This window comes from Drosophila ananassae, chromosome XR (genome assembly GCF_017639315.1).
Source record: "Drosophila ananassae strain 14024-0371.13 chromosome XR, ASM1763931v2, whole genome shotgun sequence".
NCBI classification, from domain to species: domain Eukaryota; kingdom Metazoa; phylum Arthropoda; class Insecta; order Diptera; family Drosophilidae; genus Drosophila; species Drosophila ananassae.
Genome location: NC_057932.1, coordinates 22,070,024 through 22,086,587, shown reverse-complemented (window position 1 = coordinate 22,086,587; position 16,564 = coordinate 22,070,024). Strand labels below are relative to the sequence as shown.

Genomic DNA, 16,564 nt, shown 5'->3' with positions numbered 1-16,564 from the left:
CCAGCGGTCTGTGGAGCATGTCTTTGTCCTAAGCCAGCGCTTTGCCAAACCAAACCCCCCTTTTCCAGAGGCCGCCTCCTACGTAACGAGCAGAGCAGCGACAGCAAAAACAAATCCAACAGAAGCACAAAAATTGCAAATTTTGCAATGGGGCTGCTGAAGGAAGGCAGAGCAGATACCTCCAGATGCACGTGTGTCTGTGAAGCTGACAGATACAATTACCAAAGCAATTGCAGTGGATGCGACTGGGAATGCTGGCATTTCAGGCCAATATTAAACCGCATAGCCGAAAACCGGTAACTTAATGAGACCGACTTGTGGGCCCACTTAAGTCTTCTATAATGCTTTTTGAATAAAATGCCAAAACGCATCAATCCCACCAATACATCCTAGTCAGCCCCATACCCCCCGCTAGCGGCCTACAGGGTCGCGAATACATTCACTTTTACCCTCTTGTTGTTGTCGTTCCAAGCCTTTGTTGCCGGGTTTCACTTTCAGCCAGCGGCGAATTCCGATTTGCCAATCTGGATTTGCCTCTTTCTTTGGACGCTACGCGGATGCGAGGCGGATGTGGCACCTCCAGGGGGTCAAAATTATATAGATTTAATATATTCGTAAAATTAGCTGTTGGAATAACTATTTTCCTACCATTGGGATATTGAAAAGCTCTATTCTTGTATTCAATAAGCATAAGTCTATGAATGAGTCTATTCAGTTTTAGTTCATACAACTAGAAATGATCATTGTATCGAGGAACAGGGACTCCATGGGACTTTGCAAAACTGTGGAATTGTGGATACATTATAAACAAATATCAGATGCTTCGTCGGATGACTACGCTTCCAGCTTGTTTTTGGCTGAGGCTTGCTTTTGGATCGTCTCAGGGGCCCAGTTCACTGTCATTGTCTTTGGGTGCGGCATGCCACTGCGTTGGCGTTGATGCTGGCTACAATCTTGTTGCACTCCAGGTGCATGAATGTGCAATTTTCAGCAAGCGGGCTGGGCTTAGTTAGGTTAATACACACAGACGTACAGTTCCAATTCGATTTCCGCCTGGCTAAGACAAAGACCTCGGCCAGGTTTCCTCTTCTCACGCATTTTTGTGGCCTGACGTGATTGGAGATGGAGCCCCCTACTATCCAAGCCCAAAGACTCATCTGCTATCGAGCACTTGTCGCCAAAACACGTTCGCCTACTCACACAAGACACCGAAAAAAAGCGTGGCAAAAATAAGTTCAGGCAAAAATACGACAAAAACAACAAAACCCAGGCTATAAAAACCACAATTCCTAAACGAGTTTTCAGCGCATGCGCAACTAAATTTGCATGGAATTTGCGATTGAGAATCGTTTGTGGGTCCAAAAAACTGATTTACTTACATCTACGGATGCGAGTGGTGTGAGTATTTTGTATCTTTAAAATGCGTGCAATGTCTTTGATATGTATCCTCTAAATTAAGGGTGCTTCGTGTTTGAAAGTTTTGCACCCAATTAGCATGGGAAGTGCAATCAGAGGTGTTAATCGGGGTAAAAGTTTGGGGATTATGTAACTCGAAGTTTGTAAAAACGTTATAAGCCGATATAAATCTATGATGTAATCTAATCTAGATTTAATCTATGACAGAACTACTTTAAAATCATATTCAATCTGTAGTTTTCCATCTTTTCATCAAGCAAATTTTATTGCCCAAAAAACATAAAAATCTATAATCAAACTTTAAAGTGGAAGCTGGAAGAAGGAAACACTCGTTTCTTTCTCATGGCGAGAATTCCATTCCGCGATGTGTCACACATTAATTATGCAATCATCTAAGAGAGACATTTAATATCAACAAGTCAAACCGGGCCAACGAAATCGAAATCAACTCCGATGAATAATTCAGATATGTGGTAGGTACATATATTCAAAGATGAAGATCCCAGAACCAGTTTAATGGCTCGAAGGCTTCGATTCTTCCTGAACGCATAGACTGTCCTTGGCAGTCCTGTCAGGGACAACCACTTTCGATTTACAACTTGAGGCCCAATCCCGTCAAGGTTGTCGGGACCCCTGTTAGCCCCCTTATGGGTGCCAGGAAATGGTTAACGCTGGTCTAAAAATTTACGACTCTCAGCCAGATTTGCGCTAATTGCGTACAAAATGCAGCAGGCGATATAAAAATGATTTCTTGGCGAGTTTTTCGATTCAATTGCTGCAAAGTTGCAAGTTGCAACCACTTACCGGAAGCATTTTGGCGGCTTTTTGCTGGTCGAGATGGCAATATAAGGCTCCTTGGGATATATGTGGCTTCCAAATTGGATGTTGTAGCTGCTGCTCCCCTTCTTGTTGCTGTTTTTCCGACTTCTTCTTGTTATTGTTATTGTTGTTGCTGTTGTTGGAGTAAACGCGACGACAACGGCGAGGAGGAAAAAATAACGCAAAAGATTTAGTGTGAGATTTTTGTTTGTCGCTGCATTTTTCTAGTTTTTTTTTTAAATATTACTGCTTTGAAAAATGGGCTAAGTGCGGTCTGTGATTTTTGCTGTTGTTGTTTGTTGCGGCTAAAACTGGGTAGAGCTGTACACTGAAAAAAATACGAAGACAAGGCAAAAGTTTGAGGCAAAAGAGACTATCCAAATGGCAGCAGTCTTCGTTTTTTTGCTGCCTGTATTTTATGCAATCTGCACAGATCTTGGTTAAATGGTCCACCGCCTTCCAGCAAACAGCCAAGGCAGCAAAAGCAGGCAAGGGATGCCAAAACCAGGCCGAAAGTAAAAACCATGTTACACACGTCTGCGCATTCAGTTTTTCACTTTCGGCCATCCGCGGCGGCGCCTTTTTTCAGTTTTCATTTTTTATTTTTTAGTCTTTAAGCCCGCTAATGTTAATAGCAAATAATCGAAAAGTAAATCCACACAACACCAGTTGAATCCTATCTGCACATTTTGCACATTCACTCGAGACACGCAAGAAAATTGAATGCCAAGAAACAAATTAAAAAAAAATAAAAAAATTTATCAAAATGGAAAAGTTCCAGAAAAAAAATTGAAAATAAGTAACAGCACCGCAGCTTTATTTTCTGTTTAGTATTCACGCCGTAGTGGCGAGTTACCGCTAAGCCAACAATACCGTTCAAGAGTCGCCGCTGCACTGACGGGCCCGTTGCCGTTTTGGCCAACAGAAACCAGCCAACAGAAACCAGTCAACAGCAACCAGACGGCAGCAACATGCGACATAACAACAGCAGCAACTAACAACGCCAAAACGAGTTGCTGCGCTGCCGCAAAAGCACTCTGTTAACGATGGGGTCTGTTAGCCAGGCCAAGAGCTGTTAGCTTGGCCAGTTTCTTCTGTTCTTGGACCCAATAATTAATACCAGAGTAAACACGACAAAATTTCCTGGTAATAGTGGGCTGTAATGAAGTTATGATGATTACCACCAGCAGCCAAAAAACTTATCAATTACGGGCTGTTTCTGTGGTTAAAATCAAAGCAGCAGCATAGTCGGCCTATAGGTCTCGACCACAATTCAAGGGATAGTAAAATATTGTGAAAGAGCCATAAGTGTTAAAAAAATAAATCCTTTTAACCTTTTGGATTAAAAAAATATTTCTATTGCTCCAAGAGTTTGTTTCAAAAAAACCACCAATCTTTCGGGTCTTACGCTTAATAAGACACTCAAAGTATCGAATTTGTGAAATCGTTCAGAGAAATTCGTATGAAAGTAAAATATAAATACGACCCACAGTTTTTACATTGGTAGATAATGCCCCCAGCTTTTTGGATCATCTTGTAGTGCCCAATATTGCAACAGGTTGATTTTTTTGGCCGAAACGGAGATGGTTAATGGGCTTAATTTGTTGCGCACACAACAGAGACTGCGGTGTTCGAAAAAACCACATTATGGGTTTGGCCGGAACTTCAAAATCAATTCAAAGCCTATATGGGACAGGGCTTTATTATTTTTGTGGCTGACCTTTCTGGGAGCCCCTTTCCCCTTTCCCCGCCTCTAGCAGAAACACTAAGAAAAAGTTTACATAATAGCTTTAAATGCTGTCATCGAAATGCCAACGGCTGCCAAGCAGCGGCGCGAAATGAATTTCAAATATTTTATCAAGCGATTTGCTTATGCCCCATTATTTCAGATGTTGTTGTTAGTGTGATTGCTGTGGCTGTCCTCCTCTTTCTCTTTTTCTTTCTCTTTTATTCCTCTCCCCCAAAACTAAAAAATAGGTGCCTGGCTCTGCTCTCCAATATTTAAATGCCGCTTTATGCCCTTCCCAGTTTTGATTATTACGATATCCCAGTAACATTACTATTAATTTTCAGACATTCAAGGGGGCGGCCATGAAAAACCTGGAAAATTCTGTAAAAATACCTAACTAAAATAAGGGAAAATATGGCCCCAAGCGACTGCTGTATCTTTGCCAATATATATCCGATTCTTAAGCGGAATACCTTAAAAGATTCTTAGACCAATTTCCTACCAATATGCATCAAAATCTTGGAACAACATTTTCGATCCATTTTTCTTCATTTTTTTCATGGGGTGCCCATGGGAAAGCCTGGTAGGGAAAATATGGCCCCAAGCGATTGCTGTATCTTTGCCAATATATATCCGATTCTTAAGCGGAATACGTCAAACGATTCGTAGACCAATTCCCTATCAATCTGTATCAAAATCTGGGAACAACATTTTCGATCCATTTTTCTTCATTTTTTTCATGGGGTGCCCATGGGAAAGCCTGGTAGGGAAAATATGGCCCCAAGCGATTGCTGTATCTTTGCCAATATATATACGATTCTTAAGCGGAATACGTCAAACGATTCGTAGACCGATTCCCTATCAATCTGCATCAAAATCTGGGAACAACATTTTCGATCCATTTTTCTTCATTTTTTTCATGGGGTGCCCATGGGAAAGCCTGGTAGGGAAAATATGGCCCCAAGCGATTGCTGTATCTTTGCCAATATATATCCGATTCTTAAGCGGAATACGTCAAACGATTCGTAGACCAATTCCCTATCAATCTGTATCAAAATCTGGGAACAACATTTTCGATCCATTTTTCTTCATTTTTTTCATGGGGTGCCCATGGGAAAGCCTGGTAGGGAAAATATGGCCCCAAGCGATTGCTGTATCTTTGCCAATATATATACGATTCTTAAGCGGAATACGTCAAACGATTCGTAGACCGATTCCCTATCAATCTGCATCAAAATCTGGGAACAACATTTTCGATCCATTTTTCTTCATTTTTTTCATGGGGTGCCCATGGGAAAGCCTGGTAGGGAAAATATGGCCCCAAGCGATTGCTGTATCTTTGCCAATATATATCCGATTCTTAAGCGGAATACGTCAAACTATTCGTAGACCGATTCCCTATCAATCTTCATCAAAATCTGGGAACAACATTTTCGATCCATTTTTCTTCATTTTTTTCATGGGGTGCCCATGGGAAAGCCTGGTAGGGAAAATATGGCCCCAAGCGATTGCTGTATCTTTGCCAATATATATCCGATTCTTAAGCGGAATACCTTAAACGATTCATAGACCGATTCCCTATCAATCTGCATCAAAATCTGGGAACGTCATTTTTGATCCATTTTTCTTCATTTTTTTCATGGGGTGCCCATGGGAAAGCCTGGTAGGGAAAATATGGCCCCGAGCGATTGCTGTATCTTTGCCAATATATATCTGATTCTTAAGCGGAATATCTTAAACGACTCGTAGACCGATTCCCTATCAATCTGCATCAAAATCTGGGAACGTCATTTTTGATCCATTTTTCTTCTTTTTTTCATGGGGTGCCCATGGGAAAGCCTGGTAGGGAAAATATGGCCCCAAGCGATTGCTGTATCTTTGCCAATATATATCCGATTCTTAAGCGGAATACGTCAAACGATTCGTAGACCAATTCCCTATCAATCTGTATCAAAATCTGGGAACAACATTTTCGATCCATTTTTCTTCATTTTTTTCATGGGGTGCCCATGGGAAAGCCTGGTAGGGAAAATATGGCCCCAAGCGATTGCTGTATCTTTGCCAATATATATCCGATTCTTAAGCGGAATACCTTAAACGATTCATAGACCGATTCCCTATCAATCTGCATCAAAATCTGGGAACGTCATTTTTGATCCATTTTTCTTAATTTTTTTTCATGGGGTGCCCATGGGAAAGCCTGGTAGGGAAAATATGGCCCCAAGCGATTGCTGTATCTTTGCCAATATATATCCGATTCTTAAGCGGAATACCTTAAAAGATTCTTAGACCAATTTCCTACCAATATGCATCAAAATCTTGGAACAACATTTTCGATCCATTTTTCTTAATTTTTTTTCATGGGGTGCCCATGGGAAAGCCTGGTAGGGAAAATATGGCCCCAAGCGATTGCTGTATCTTTGCCAATATATATCCGATTCTTAAGCGGAATACGTCAAACAATTCGTAGACCAATTCCCTATCAATCTGCATCAAAATTTGGGAACAACATTTTCGATCCATTTTTCTTCATTTTTTCCATGGGGTGCCCTGGAAAGCTTGGTATGGAAAATATGGCCCCAAGCGATTGCTGTATCTTTGCCAATATATATCCGATTCTTAAGCGAAATACCTTAAAAGATTCGTAGACCCATTCCCTATCAATCTGCATCAAAATCTGGGAACGTCATTTTTGATCCATTTTTCTTCATTTTTTTCATGGGGTGCCCATGGGAAAGCCTGGAAGGGAAAATATGGCCCCAAGCGATTGCTGCATCTTTGCCAATATATATCCGATTCTTAAGCGAAATACCTTAAAAGATTCGTAGACCCATTCCCTATCAATCTGCATCAAAATCTTGGAACAAAATTTTCGATCCATTTTCTTAATTTTTTTTCATGGGGTGCTCATGGGAAAGCCTGGTAGGGAAAATATGGCCCCAAGCGATTGCTGTATCTTTGCCAATATATATCCGATTCTTAAGCGGAATACCTTAAACGATTTAATTTCCTATCAATCTGCATCAAAATCTTGGAACTTTTTCGATCAATTTTTCTTAATTTTTTTTATCGTTAATTTAAAGCTTGCCGGTTTTTTAGAGCGCGGACTATCGATATTTTAATCGATAGTCCTTTCAGTGCTGCCACATTTTTCAAATAAGTGGCGCCTATTTCTTTATAAAATTTTTGTGTAATTATAAATTTAATTTAAGGCAGGTTTAGGGTAAGTATATTATAAATATCTAACTTCTTTAAATTTAAATTGTTAGAATTTTAAGGCATATCAGTAGTTCTGCATTCATATTGAATGAAACGCTAAAATAAATATAATCTTACAAATTAATAATTGGTAGAGAATTATTGAGAATTTAAAATACGTTGAGTTTATATATACTTCGGGATTATTATGAATAGTTTGAATATCAATTTGAATTTGGCGCTCCGTTAGTGGTATATAAATGTAGTATATTTTCCTCAGTGTTGGTAAATTCCATTACATGCAGTATTTTCGTAACGCCACCTGCGGAAATACCGCGCACCCGCTGTTTGGTCTCACTCTGTGGATAAAGAAGTTAATTTTTTTTTTTGCTGTGACAAAATAATTGCAAAAGCGAAAAGTAAACGCTAATAACCAAAATATAGCCTCTGGCATGGCCTTAGCCACTTAACTATATGGTGCCCGTGCAGCAGCAGCAAAAACCTCAGAGATTGGAAATCCAAAGTAAACTAAACTTAACCTCGCAAAACGAAGCGAAGTCGGCGAGTGAAAAGTCTTTGTGAGTGTGTTAGTGTTCGCGTTTTTTTTTTATTGTTATTGCTACTATTGTAGCACACGCTGGTCGCGAAACTTAATTTTAATTTGTATTGGAAAAAAGAAGAACGGAAGGAGTCCCCAACCGGCGAATGTCACTCTCTTTGGCACACGCAGAAATTGCTGAAACTGACATGTGTGCATAAAAAAAGGCAAAGGAAATAAAAGAAAACTCTCGAAAACACAAATACAGTAGCAAAGGTAAAAACAGCAAAGCAAAGCCAAGCAAAGACACAATCAACGCAAAGTAAAAGCAATAAAAATACCGGTGCAAAAGGCAAATGCAAAATAGCAACAAAATGTACGTACAATCTGTGTGATTATCAGTGTTTGTTTGAGTTTGTGCCTGCCAGGGGCTTAAAGGACGAGTCCCAATCATATATTTTTCAACTTTGTTAAAGTTGCATTAGTTTTCATCTTTTTTTACACTGCATTCGCTTCGGTCGCTCTTTTGAGCATCTTCGCTATTTCCGTCTCTCTCGCTCGCACTCACTCCAATTGGACTCGTGATGTCGATCTCAAAGCGCAGGCAAGCAGGATGCAGAGTATCGCTAAGAGAAAGAGGGGAAGGGGATAAATAACAGACAGTCGAGGAGGAAAAATTAGGTCTAAAAATTAACCCTTATTCAGTCCATAAAGGAAACATATTCTGTTCTGGAGAGTGCTTACGTGTTTCAAACTCTAGAAAAAAGTTCAAAGTATTATAATATTTTCTCTAGGATTTTTACTCAAATTTTGTTTGCTATAAATAGCAACAAAATTATGATGATAAGAAAACGCTTTTAGATAAGAGTCTGCTAGTCACACACAGTGGACCCGAAAATTCTAAAGACTAGTATGTTTACAGAAGGTACTTAAAATTATTATCAATAGCGCTGTTTTTTGTTTTCCAGATGAATTTGCCATCTGTCGAATTTTGTCGCATTTATTGCCGACGAATGCAGTCGCTGTTAAGTTGCCCGTACAAATGGTGAAGAGAGGTTACACCTTTAAAGCTTGCATCGGAAACAATCCCGTGTGTAAAACCGCTAACTGTGAATCCACCAAAACAAGAAAAAACAATATACCCGATAACTATTAACCGCAATGGATCAGTTTCAAACGTCGCTAAATCCACGAAAACAGGAGTTACTGGAGGCGCGTTTTATCGGAATCAGGGTAAGTCCATGACAATTCAAATTACCTTATTCGAAGTCTGTTTTTTCGGTGTACTTGATTGGCCTGTTTGGCCTCCTGTCAGCGGTGACGCCGCCGCCGCCGCGAAAGTCGGTGCAACGGAAAAGAGAACAAAAACAACAAGCTCAGCCGGCTAGTGCTTAGGCATGTTATTAACAGTGACGTTTTGCCGGCTCTCTCTCGTCTGCTGGCTCTCTCAGAGGTTCGCTCTACGATCCATGTGGTCGTAGGTCGGGCGCTGTCTCCCCATTGTTCCCACTTATTGCACTGTCACAACTTATTTTTCTTCATTTTCCATGTTTTTCCTTATCTTTCTGCAAAATTTTAATTTTAAACACGCACTCTGCAAAAATTAAATTAAATCATAAGTACCCTCCCACTCGCCAAAGGGGAGTCAGTCGGGACTCAGGACTTGGTATTGTCAAATCGCTACTTAAGGGGTAAAACAAAATACAAAAACAATAAAGCTAAAACGAAAAAAGCAGCATCCACGGAAGCTGGCGTTAACGCCACCGCCGGCAGCGACAGCGACAGCAGACAAAGCAGCGTTTTGGCGACTTTGCATTTGCCGAAATTTGTAAACAGTTCGTTGTCGGACTTCGTGGTAGTCCTGTGTCGCCTCTGAGTTTTCCACCAAAAGCATCAGAAACTTTCTGCACCCGAAAAAAGAAGGAAGCCAGCCGCGGCACTGACGTCGACGTCGTCCGAGGCAGAGGCAGTGGCCAGGCACTGACAGCAGCCGACGCAGCGGCAGCGTACTTATTGCCGCAGTCGCGTTGCAAACGTTGAAAACCCAAGGCCAAAGGCGGCCCACAAAGGAGAAACGTCTACAAATATATCCGTGGAGAAGATAGGCAGAGCAGAGGCGAAGTAGGCGAGCAAAGAGTGGAGCGAAAAATCGGTTTTCCGAGCCGCCGCCGGGTTTTCTCAATCGCTTGCCACGCTTCAATGGAGTTTCGGTTTCAGTTCGCGTTGCATATTCGCGGTTTGCTGCGTCGCTGTCCCGGTCGTTGTTATCGCAATTGTTGTCGGTGGCGTTATCGTTATCGGAATCGGTACCCACTCCCAGTGGCGCAGCCGAGGAAGTAGGAGTGCGGGGAACTCGAAGAACAGCATCAACAAATGCAATTATTTTTAGTTTTTTGTGTGCATTTTTTTTTGTGAATACTTTGAAGTGCTTTCCTGGAGACAAACCCTTTAAAACACTAATCATAAAACATTGAAACACGAAGTACAACAATAAATGAAGCTAAACTAAACAAAAAGCCTTACTAGCCCCAACATAAAACGCAAGCGAACAGTGGAAAGCGCAGAGGGAGAAGGAGAGAGAGCGCGATGCCCGTGGTAAAGCAGCGGAAAATGAGCCGCTTTAAGGTTAGTCTACAAAATCCCGAAGAGAGCTGCAAGAAAATGGCGAAAAAATGTTTGGAAAATCTCAAACAAATAGCGGGAAGGGGAGGGGAGGGGAGGGGCATTAGGAGAAAGTGTGAAGACGAGGTGGATTGGAAGCAGAGTCGGAAGCCCCAAAACTGTGAGGGAATAAAAGGAACAACTGGGCTTGGGTGACTTTGATCTTAAACGTTATGGCAAAAAATACTTTATGATACTATGGAATATCCATTTAGCATAGGATAACTTGATAGAATCCCATTGGAATTGGATGAGCTCTTTAAATCCGAGATTAGGCTGGTCCGTCTTCCCTTTAAGCCAAGATCTTCAGCAATTGAACTTCATGCACAAATTGGCACGCTTGGGGCATAAAAGAAAACTAGTGAGGAAACCTAATTTCTCTTTTGTCTTGTTTCCACTTCTAATTCTTCTTCTTATTTCGCCACTTATTGCTTGAATACTCCAAGAAAATAGGAGAAAAAATTCAAATACAACACAGAAACTAGTAGAAGAAAAAAGCGAAGGAAAAAATTCGCAAGTTCATTGAACTTGCCATGAAAATTATACGCCGCCAGCTCACGACGCCAGAAGAAAACACTAAAGAGAGAAAAGGAGGAGGAGGAAGAGGAGGTGGAGCAGTAGAAAAAGCAGTAGAATCAGAAGCAGAAGTGAAAAAACCAGAAACGAGTCATGAGGCGTCGTTTTTGCTGCATAGATTTTGCGACCTGACCTAAAATGCAAAAGTTTTTTCTTTTCTGTCAATGAGCAGTTAACGATGTCGCTTCAAACGTCTGTTACTTAACAGTCCCTCTACAGAGCGAGTGGTCGTGGAGCTGCGGGTGAAAGGCGGAGAAAGAGGCGGAGCAGGAAAGAAAAGCCGAGTGGACCGAGTGGAAAGAATAAGAAGTGATCTGAAATGTTGTTCTTGGGTTGCGATAATAATCTTTGATTAGGGAATGTGGGTTAAATTAATATTATTTAAATTGTTTTGAAGCCCTAAGCCTTTCTGAAGGAGTTGCTGCGAAATACACTAAAAGAAATACATATGACAGTTTTAAGTTATCTCTAAACTAGGACTCTTATCCTGGGACTTACCCTAACACTAAAAACTAGATGTGAATTTCAAGTTAAGAGTAAGAGTACATAAGCTTTTTTAAAGCTATAGCTTTTCTTTTTTGAGAAGGACGTAGGCCTTACTGGAGTGGAATGGTGGGGGGGCGGTGGGGGTGCAGTAAAGGCGACGACAACGCCGCTCAGTGGCGCCCCCAAGAGTACAATATGCTATGTATTATGTATGTGTGCTTGTTTCCATACATATACATACATATATATATGTATATATGTCTATGTACATACATAGATACGTATTTTTTTGGCTGTGCTGATGCTTTTTCTCGGGTTTATTTTATTTGTTCTCTCTTTCTCTGGTTGACACAAATGGGCGGAAGGAGGAGGGCGAGGTGGCTCGTGGCGGGAGGTACTGGGGTGTCATATTCGTAGGTGCCGCCATCTGACGGTGGTTGTGTGAGGTTAACATCACAGCGGATATGAAATTTTCAATATTTACAGTTGCTTTTGCTTTTGCTTTTGTTGTTGCCAATGTATGCAACTCTCGCACACACACACACACCCACACATACCCTCACCCTCACCCTCACTCATGGGACGGGGAGCGACAGTAGGCGGGGCAAAAGCTTCGTCCTTCCACCTACTCAAAACCGAAAGCCCCTTCCTGCCCCCAACATTTTTCTACGCCCCTTGAGAGTCGCCTCTTTTTGTGCTTATGTAAGCATTTTCAGCATGTTTCACTTTTATATACTTTGAGTTGGCGTTAGCTGAAAAAGGGGGCGGGGCTGCCCACGCATAACCAACAAGCTCGCAACCTCCATGCTCCATTCTCCACGTCCCCTTCCACACGCCAGAAAGCCCTGTCTTTGTCCTTTTTCCAGGCTCTTTTCCCTGCCACTTTTCCAGCCAAATCTTTGTTATCCTTCTGCTTTCCATTTTTTCCTCTCCACCTCTTACTCTATCATCCTTTTACGTTGCTTTTATTTTGTAATATATTTTGTACTCGGGGAGGTGCACTTTTCCACCGACAGATGACGCTGCTAGTCCCATCTAATGAGTCAATTTGTTTAGCATTTTCGGTCTAAGATTTCTAGAACTACTAGAAGGGCAACATATTACGCAAAAGAGCGTTTGGCCGACTGAGTTTGTGTCCAGTATTCCGTAAATAAAATGTTTCTTTGTTCCACGCGGCGTATGCGCAATTATTGCAATTAAAAATTAAGTATACGCCCGGCTGGCCCGGCACCCCAAACAGAAGGAATAATTGAGAAGTCAAGTAGTAATCGTAGTAAGTAAGCCGAGCGCCTATGTTAATCCGAAAAACATATTCCACTTTTTAATGCAAATTATCCAGCGATTCGGGGGGCATGGAAACGCACTTTCCATTAGGAGCCGCACTCGTTAGAGCCACATAGGTGTGTGGCATGGCATGGGCATGTACATAAATCTGGAGACTAGCATATGGCCACATGACCGGAACAGAACTAATATAATATGCGTTAAGTATATGCAGCTCAACGCACACGCATGCAGGCACAATAATTCTGCATCTGCGTGGGTGTGTGTGCAACTTTTGTACAATGAGAAGTGCTCTGACCAGCGAGCTATACATATTTATATGAATTCGTTTGCCCACTGAGCTACGAGTCCACGAGAAGCAAGTCAAGAATAGTGGACCTCCTGGGCACATGACTCCCAAATTATGTGCGATATGAAAACAGGGTTTTTTCTCCCGACTTTGTAATTAATTTTCCACCACTCTCGGATGCCCCCGATGGTCTTTTCCGTGTTTGCAAAACATTTTGCCAGTCACATAAACCCCAACTGCACACACGCAGGCATTCGCGAGTGGGTATTCCAATTCGTTTAAATGTGTGTGTCCGCAACACGCAGATTCGCAAGGATTTGACAATTGAAAATTAGCGGATTAGGGCCACCATAGCCGTGGCTTCACAGTGGCATTAGTGGGGAAACGGGGCTCTCGGGGCCAGGAGGTTTGGGGGTTTCAGTGCGGTTTAGGGTTTCCAGGATATTCGGGGTGAAATGCTTTCCATTAATTTGTTGGCTTTCGAAAACACTTGACTGCAATAACTCGAACAAGGCAGCCAAAGGGTTGCTATATGTGGTTGCTCAATGTCCTGGTTTTGAGCTAAAAACTGTGAATGGTTTCCCTTAATGGAGAATGTAGTTGATATGCCTATGCCACCTGTGTCCGCTCGGAACTAGACTGTGAGTTCTTGCGATGTTTTTGCACTCACGCGCTCATCTCCATCTCACGGCCTGCCGAGTGTGTTGGGTCCTGTATCGCATGTGTGTGGGTAGGTGGGGGCTGTGGGTATTTGGCTGTGTCGCCCAGTGGTTCGGTGGCTCGCTAGCTGGATGGCTGAATGGCTGGATGGCTGACTGCATGGCAACGCAGTTCGACGCATTTTGGGCGGCTGCCTTCAGTGGAATCGTCAGTTCGGCACCAGTTGGTAGGTGGGAGATTGCTTAGAAGTGGGCGTGGGGGGTCGTGTAGTTCTGTGGGTGGTGTCATAGGTGAGTGTGTGGGTGGGAGCGGGTGTGTGGTCCACCATCGAAACATTGCCCATACAGCCATTTCCCCGGCAGTTTGCACATAGTTATTCCAACCCGCTGTTCCCGCAGATACAGCAGCTCCAGCTCCAGCTCCAGCTCTGGCTCCAACTACAACTACAACTAAAAATCTACAGCCACAAACACATCTACAGACACACACTCACACAAACACAGATACAGATTCAGATACAAATACAGATTTGACTCCAGAGATGGAGATGGAGATGGGATTGGGATGCAGATAGCGAGATACATATGTATCTGGTATCGGGTATTGGGCACATAGCATAGGCATAAGCCCCTGTGTGTGTATCCGCCGCCTCTTCTGCATATATATTATTTGTATATATTTATTTGCCGGAGAAGTTCCTTGTTAGTTTTGTCTCAATCGCATTTCCTTCTTTCACTTTTTCGCGACGCGCTTTCACTGATTTTCTACACCCTTGATGTACACTCTCTGGGGTCCTTTGGCTGGTCCTCCACCCCTTCACATTTGCTTGAGTTGCAAAATATGTTATCTTCGATTCCTGAGAAATAATTAAAATAAAAAACAGTTCTACTAAAATAAGTTTTTGGATTTTATATTTGATTGAATGTGGCTGAGTAATACCTTTATGGTATAAGCCTGGGACTATCGGGTGCCCCGTCAACCGCAGGTCTTCTACACTTTCTACACTTGAAGAAAAAGATTTCTGTTTCCACCTATGACATTTTTTAATTAATGTAACTAGGAAGTTTGTGCAACTGGGTAGTTGAACCAATTTGGTTATTAGGAACAAATTTAAAAACTAAACAATTCTTTCGGATGTGTGTGACTCTTCTAGACTCTTCTAGATGTTGCAAACTTTTTGCCATCTTTCCCGCCTGCCTCCTAACATTTTCCGATTTTCCTTGCTGGGTGTGTGTGTGCACTGCACGTGTGTGTGTGTGTGTGTCAGGCGCTGTGTCTGGCAAGCAAATTAAAAATTCAATTTTGTTGTGCAACTTTGCACTTGCAATGCAGCTATGCAGCCATGCAGCCCTCTTCCCTTCTCTCACATTCTCCAACATTTATCCCTGCTTCCGCTTCTTACTTTCTCCGCTGCCGCCGCATTCCCCAATTTCCACTGTTGCGTGCATTTAAGCCATATTTCCCCTATTTTTATTTTGAGAGTGAGTGCCACAACACTCATAATCGCTTCACCTATCAGTCACTCTCTGTTTTCTGAACCTTTCTTCTCCTAGGGTGTCCTGGCTGTGTTTTCCCCATGGCCACTGTGTGAGTGTGCGAGTGCCACGCCTACAATGTGTATTTTTTCTGCCATGCAAATTGGGGTGGCACTGCACCCCCGCTCCCTGCTTGTACGAGAACACCAGTCAAGAGTTATTTGTAATATGCAATTTTTTACTGTTTCTTGACAGACTGCATGATATTCTGTTTAATTTGCCTGTTTTTGTCCTTGAATATGTGCTGAAACTGGAAGCTAAGCTCAGTATTCTTTGGCCTGGCCTCTCGCCCCCACTTGTCCCCCAACTGCAACGGGCTTCGGGTTCAGTTCCAGCACAAATTCGTTTGTTTAGTTTACCTGTCGACGGTTGTTGTTGCCTGTTCAGTGTCCGAGTACCTATTGCCCAGTGCCCGTTATGTCGTTCGTGTTGCGTCGGTCAGTTTTGGTTTTTGGTTGCCACACAACAGGAAAAACAACAGCAGCAGCAGCAGCAGCCACTAAGGGCACAAAGCGGCAGCAGCACAGAAACTGCGCACAGTTGCTGGCAGGACAATAGCAACTATTGGCTTACAGGTTCAACTGACCAAACACTTTCTGGCCAACAACCGATTCTGGGGAAGCATTTTCTGCTCCGAACTATATTAATTACATGAATACTAAAAACAATTCGGTTGGCGCGCCGGTTTCTACGATTCTGACCACCGGTGTAGAGTAAGTATTTTGCGTTGCGATTTTCAACATCTCCTCCAGAGGCTGAAGATGAGGCTCTTGTTGTTGCTGCTGCCTGCGATGACGACAACAGCGCTGGCTTCCAGTTGTTGTTCTTGTTACTCGCTGCTGCCTAGGCTCACATTCTCATTACAGTTCATTCACCCAAAAGATACGGCTTTATGTATCTATTAGTTATGTATGTGCCTCTCAGCCTTCAGTTTAGTTAGTTGGCTGCTGTTGCTAAAGTTGGTGTTGCAGCAACCGCAGAAACGGCAGCCTCCGCCTGCCTCCCGTTTTAGCCAAGTTTTGATTTGTGTTATGTTGCAGACTCACACACACGCGCTGGCCAAAGGCAGCAGCCGCCGATGCAGATACAGATACATTCCTCTTGACCATCTGTCGGCGTCATCTGTCCCCTCTCCCTGGCCCTCCCCTTTTTCCACTTTATTCCCATCTCACTTGCTCCCGTATCCATGTTTCTCATTATTTGACTAAAGATAAAGAAAGAATTGTTTGAAAACTACCAACCTCAGATGCATTTCACGTTCAGAGCTTGCGTGTAGCCTCTTTAATGGCCGAGTTCCCAACACCGACTGAATGAATACCCTCTATCCTACTTATGCATAGTCTTACCTCTAGTCTGCGTACACCCTCACTTCA

General features: G+C 42.6%; 2 protein-coding genes and 1 long non-coding RNA gene across 10 annotated transcripts in view; 1 reads left to right on the top strand and 2 right to left on the bottom strand.

Moving 5' to 3' along the window:
- LOC6501911 (mucin-5AC) overlaps positions 1 to 3,230 on the bottom strand; it is a 34,359-nt gene extending 31,129 nt beyond the window's left edge. For all 5 annotated transcript variants that reach the window (XM_032452231.2, XM_032452232.2, XM_032452233.2 and 2 more), the window contains exons 1-2: positions 3,109 to 3,230; positions 2,221 to 2,368 (exon numbers count right to left, since the gene is read on the bottom strand). In XM_032452231.2, the coding sequence (XP_032308122.2) occupies positions 2,221 to 2,368; positions 3,109 to 3,215 (255 nt within the window). In that variant the 5' untranslated portion in view covers positions 3,216 to 3,230. The remainder of the gene's footprint in view (positions 1 to 2,220; positions 2,369 to 3,108) is intronic.
- Positions 3,231 to 7,436: 4,206 nt separating this feature from the next.
- Positions 7,437 to 9,077, bottom strand: LOC123257635. 2 transcript variants are annotated; one of them, XR_006507753.1, is made up of 3 exons: positions 8,959 to 9,077; positions 8,085 to 8,326; positions 7,437 to 7,521 (listed from the first exon to the last, which is right to left on the bottom strand). It is a non-coding gene; the product is annotated as an uncharacterized LOC123257635 (long non-coding RNA). The 2 variants fall into 2 exon arrangements; XR_006507754.1 differs by lacking the exon at positions 8,959 to 9,077 and adding an exon at positions 8,445 to 8,628.
- LOC6501918 (neurogenic protein mastermind) overlaps positions 7,490 to 16,564 on the top strand; it is a 75,362-nt gene continuing 66,287 nt past the window's right edge. Inside the window, exons 1-2 of one of the 3 annotated variants that reach the window (XM_032452365.2) lie at positions 7,490 to 7,740; positions 8,669 to 8,933. In XM_032452365.2, the coding sequence (XP_032308256.1) occupies positions 8,862 to 8,933 (72 nt within the window). In that variant the 5' untranslated portion in view covers positions 7,490 to 7,740; positions 8,669 to 8,861. Of the gene's footprint in view, positions 8,077 to 8,668; positions 8,934 to 16,564 lie in introns of all 3 variants that reach the window. The other 2 variants (XM_014904177.3, XM_014904175.3) reach the window with 2 other exon arrangements.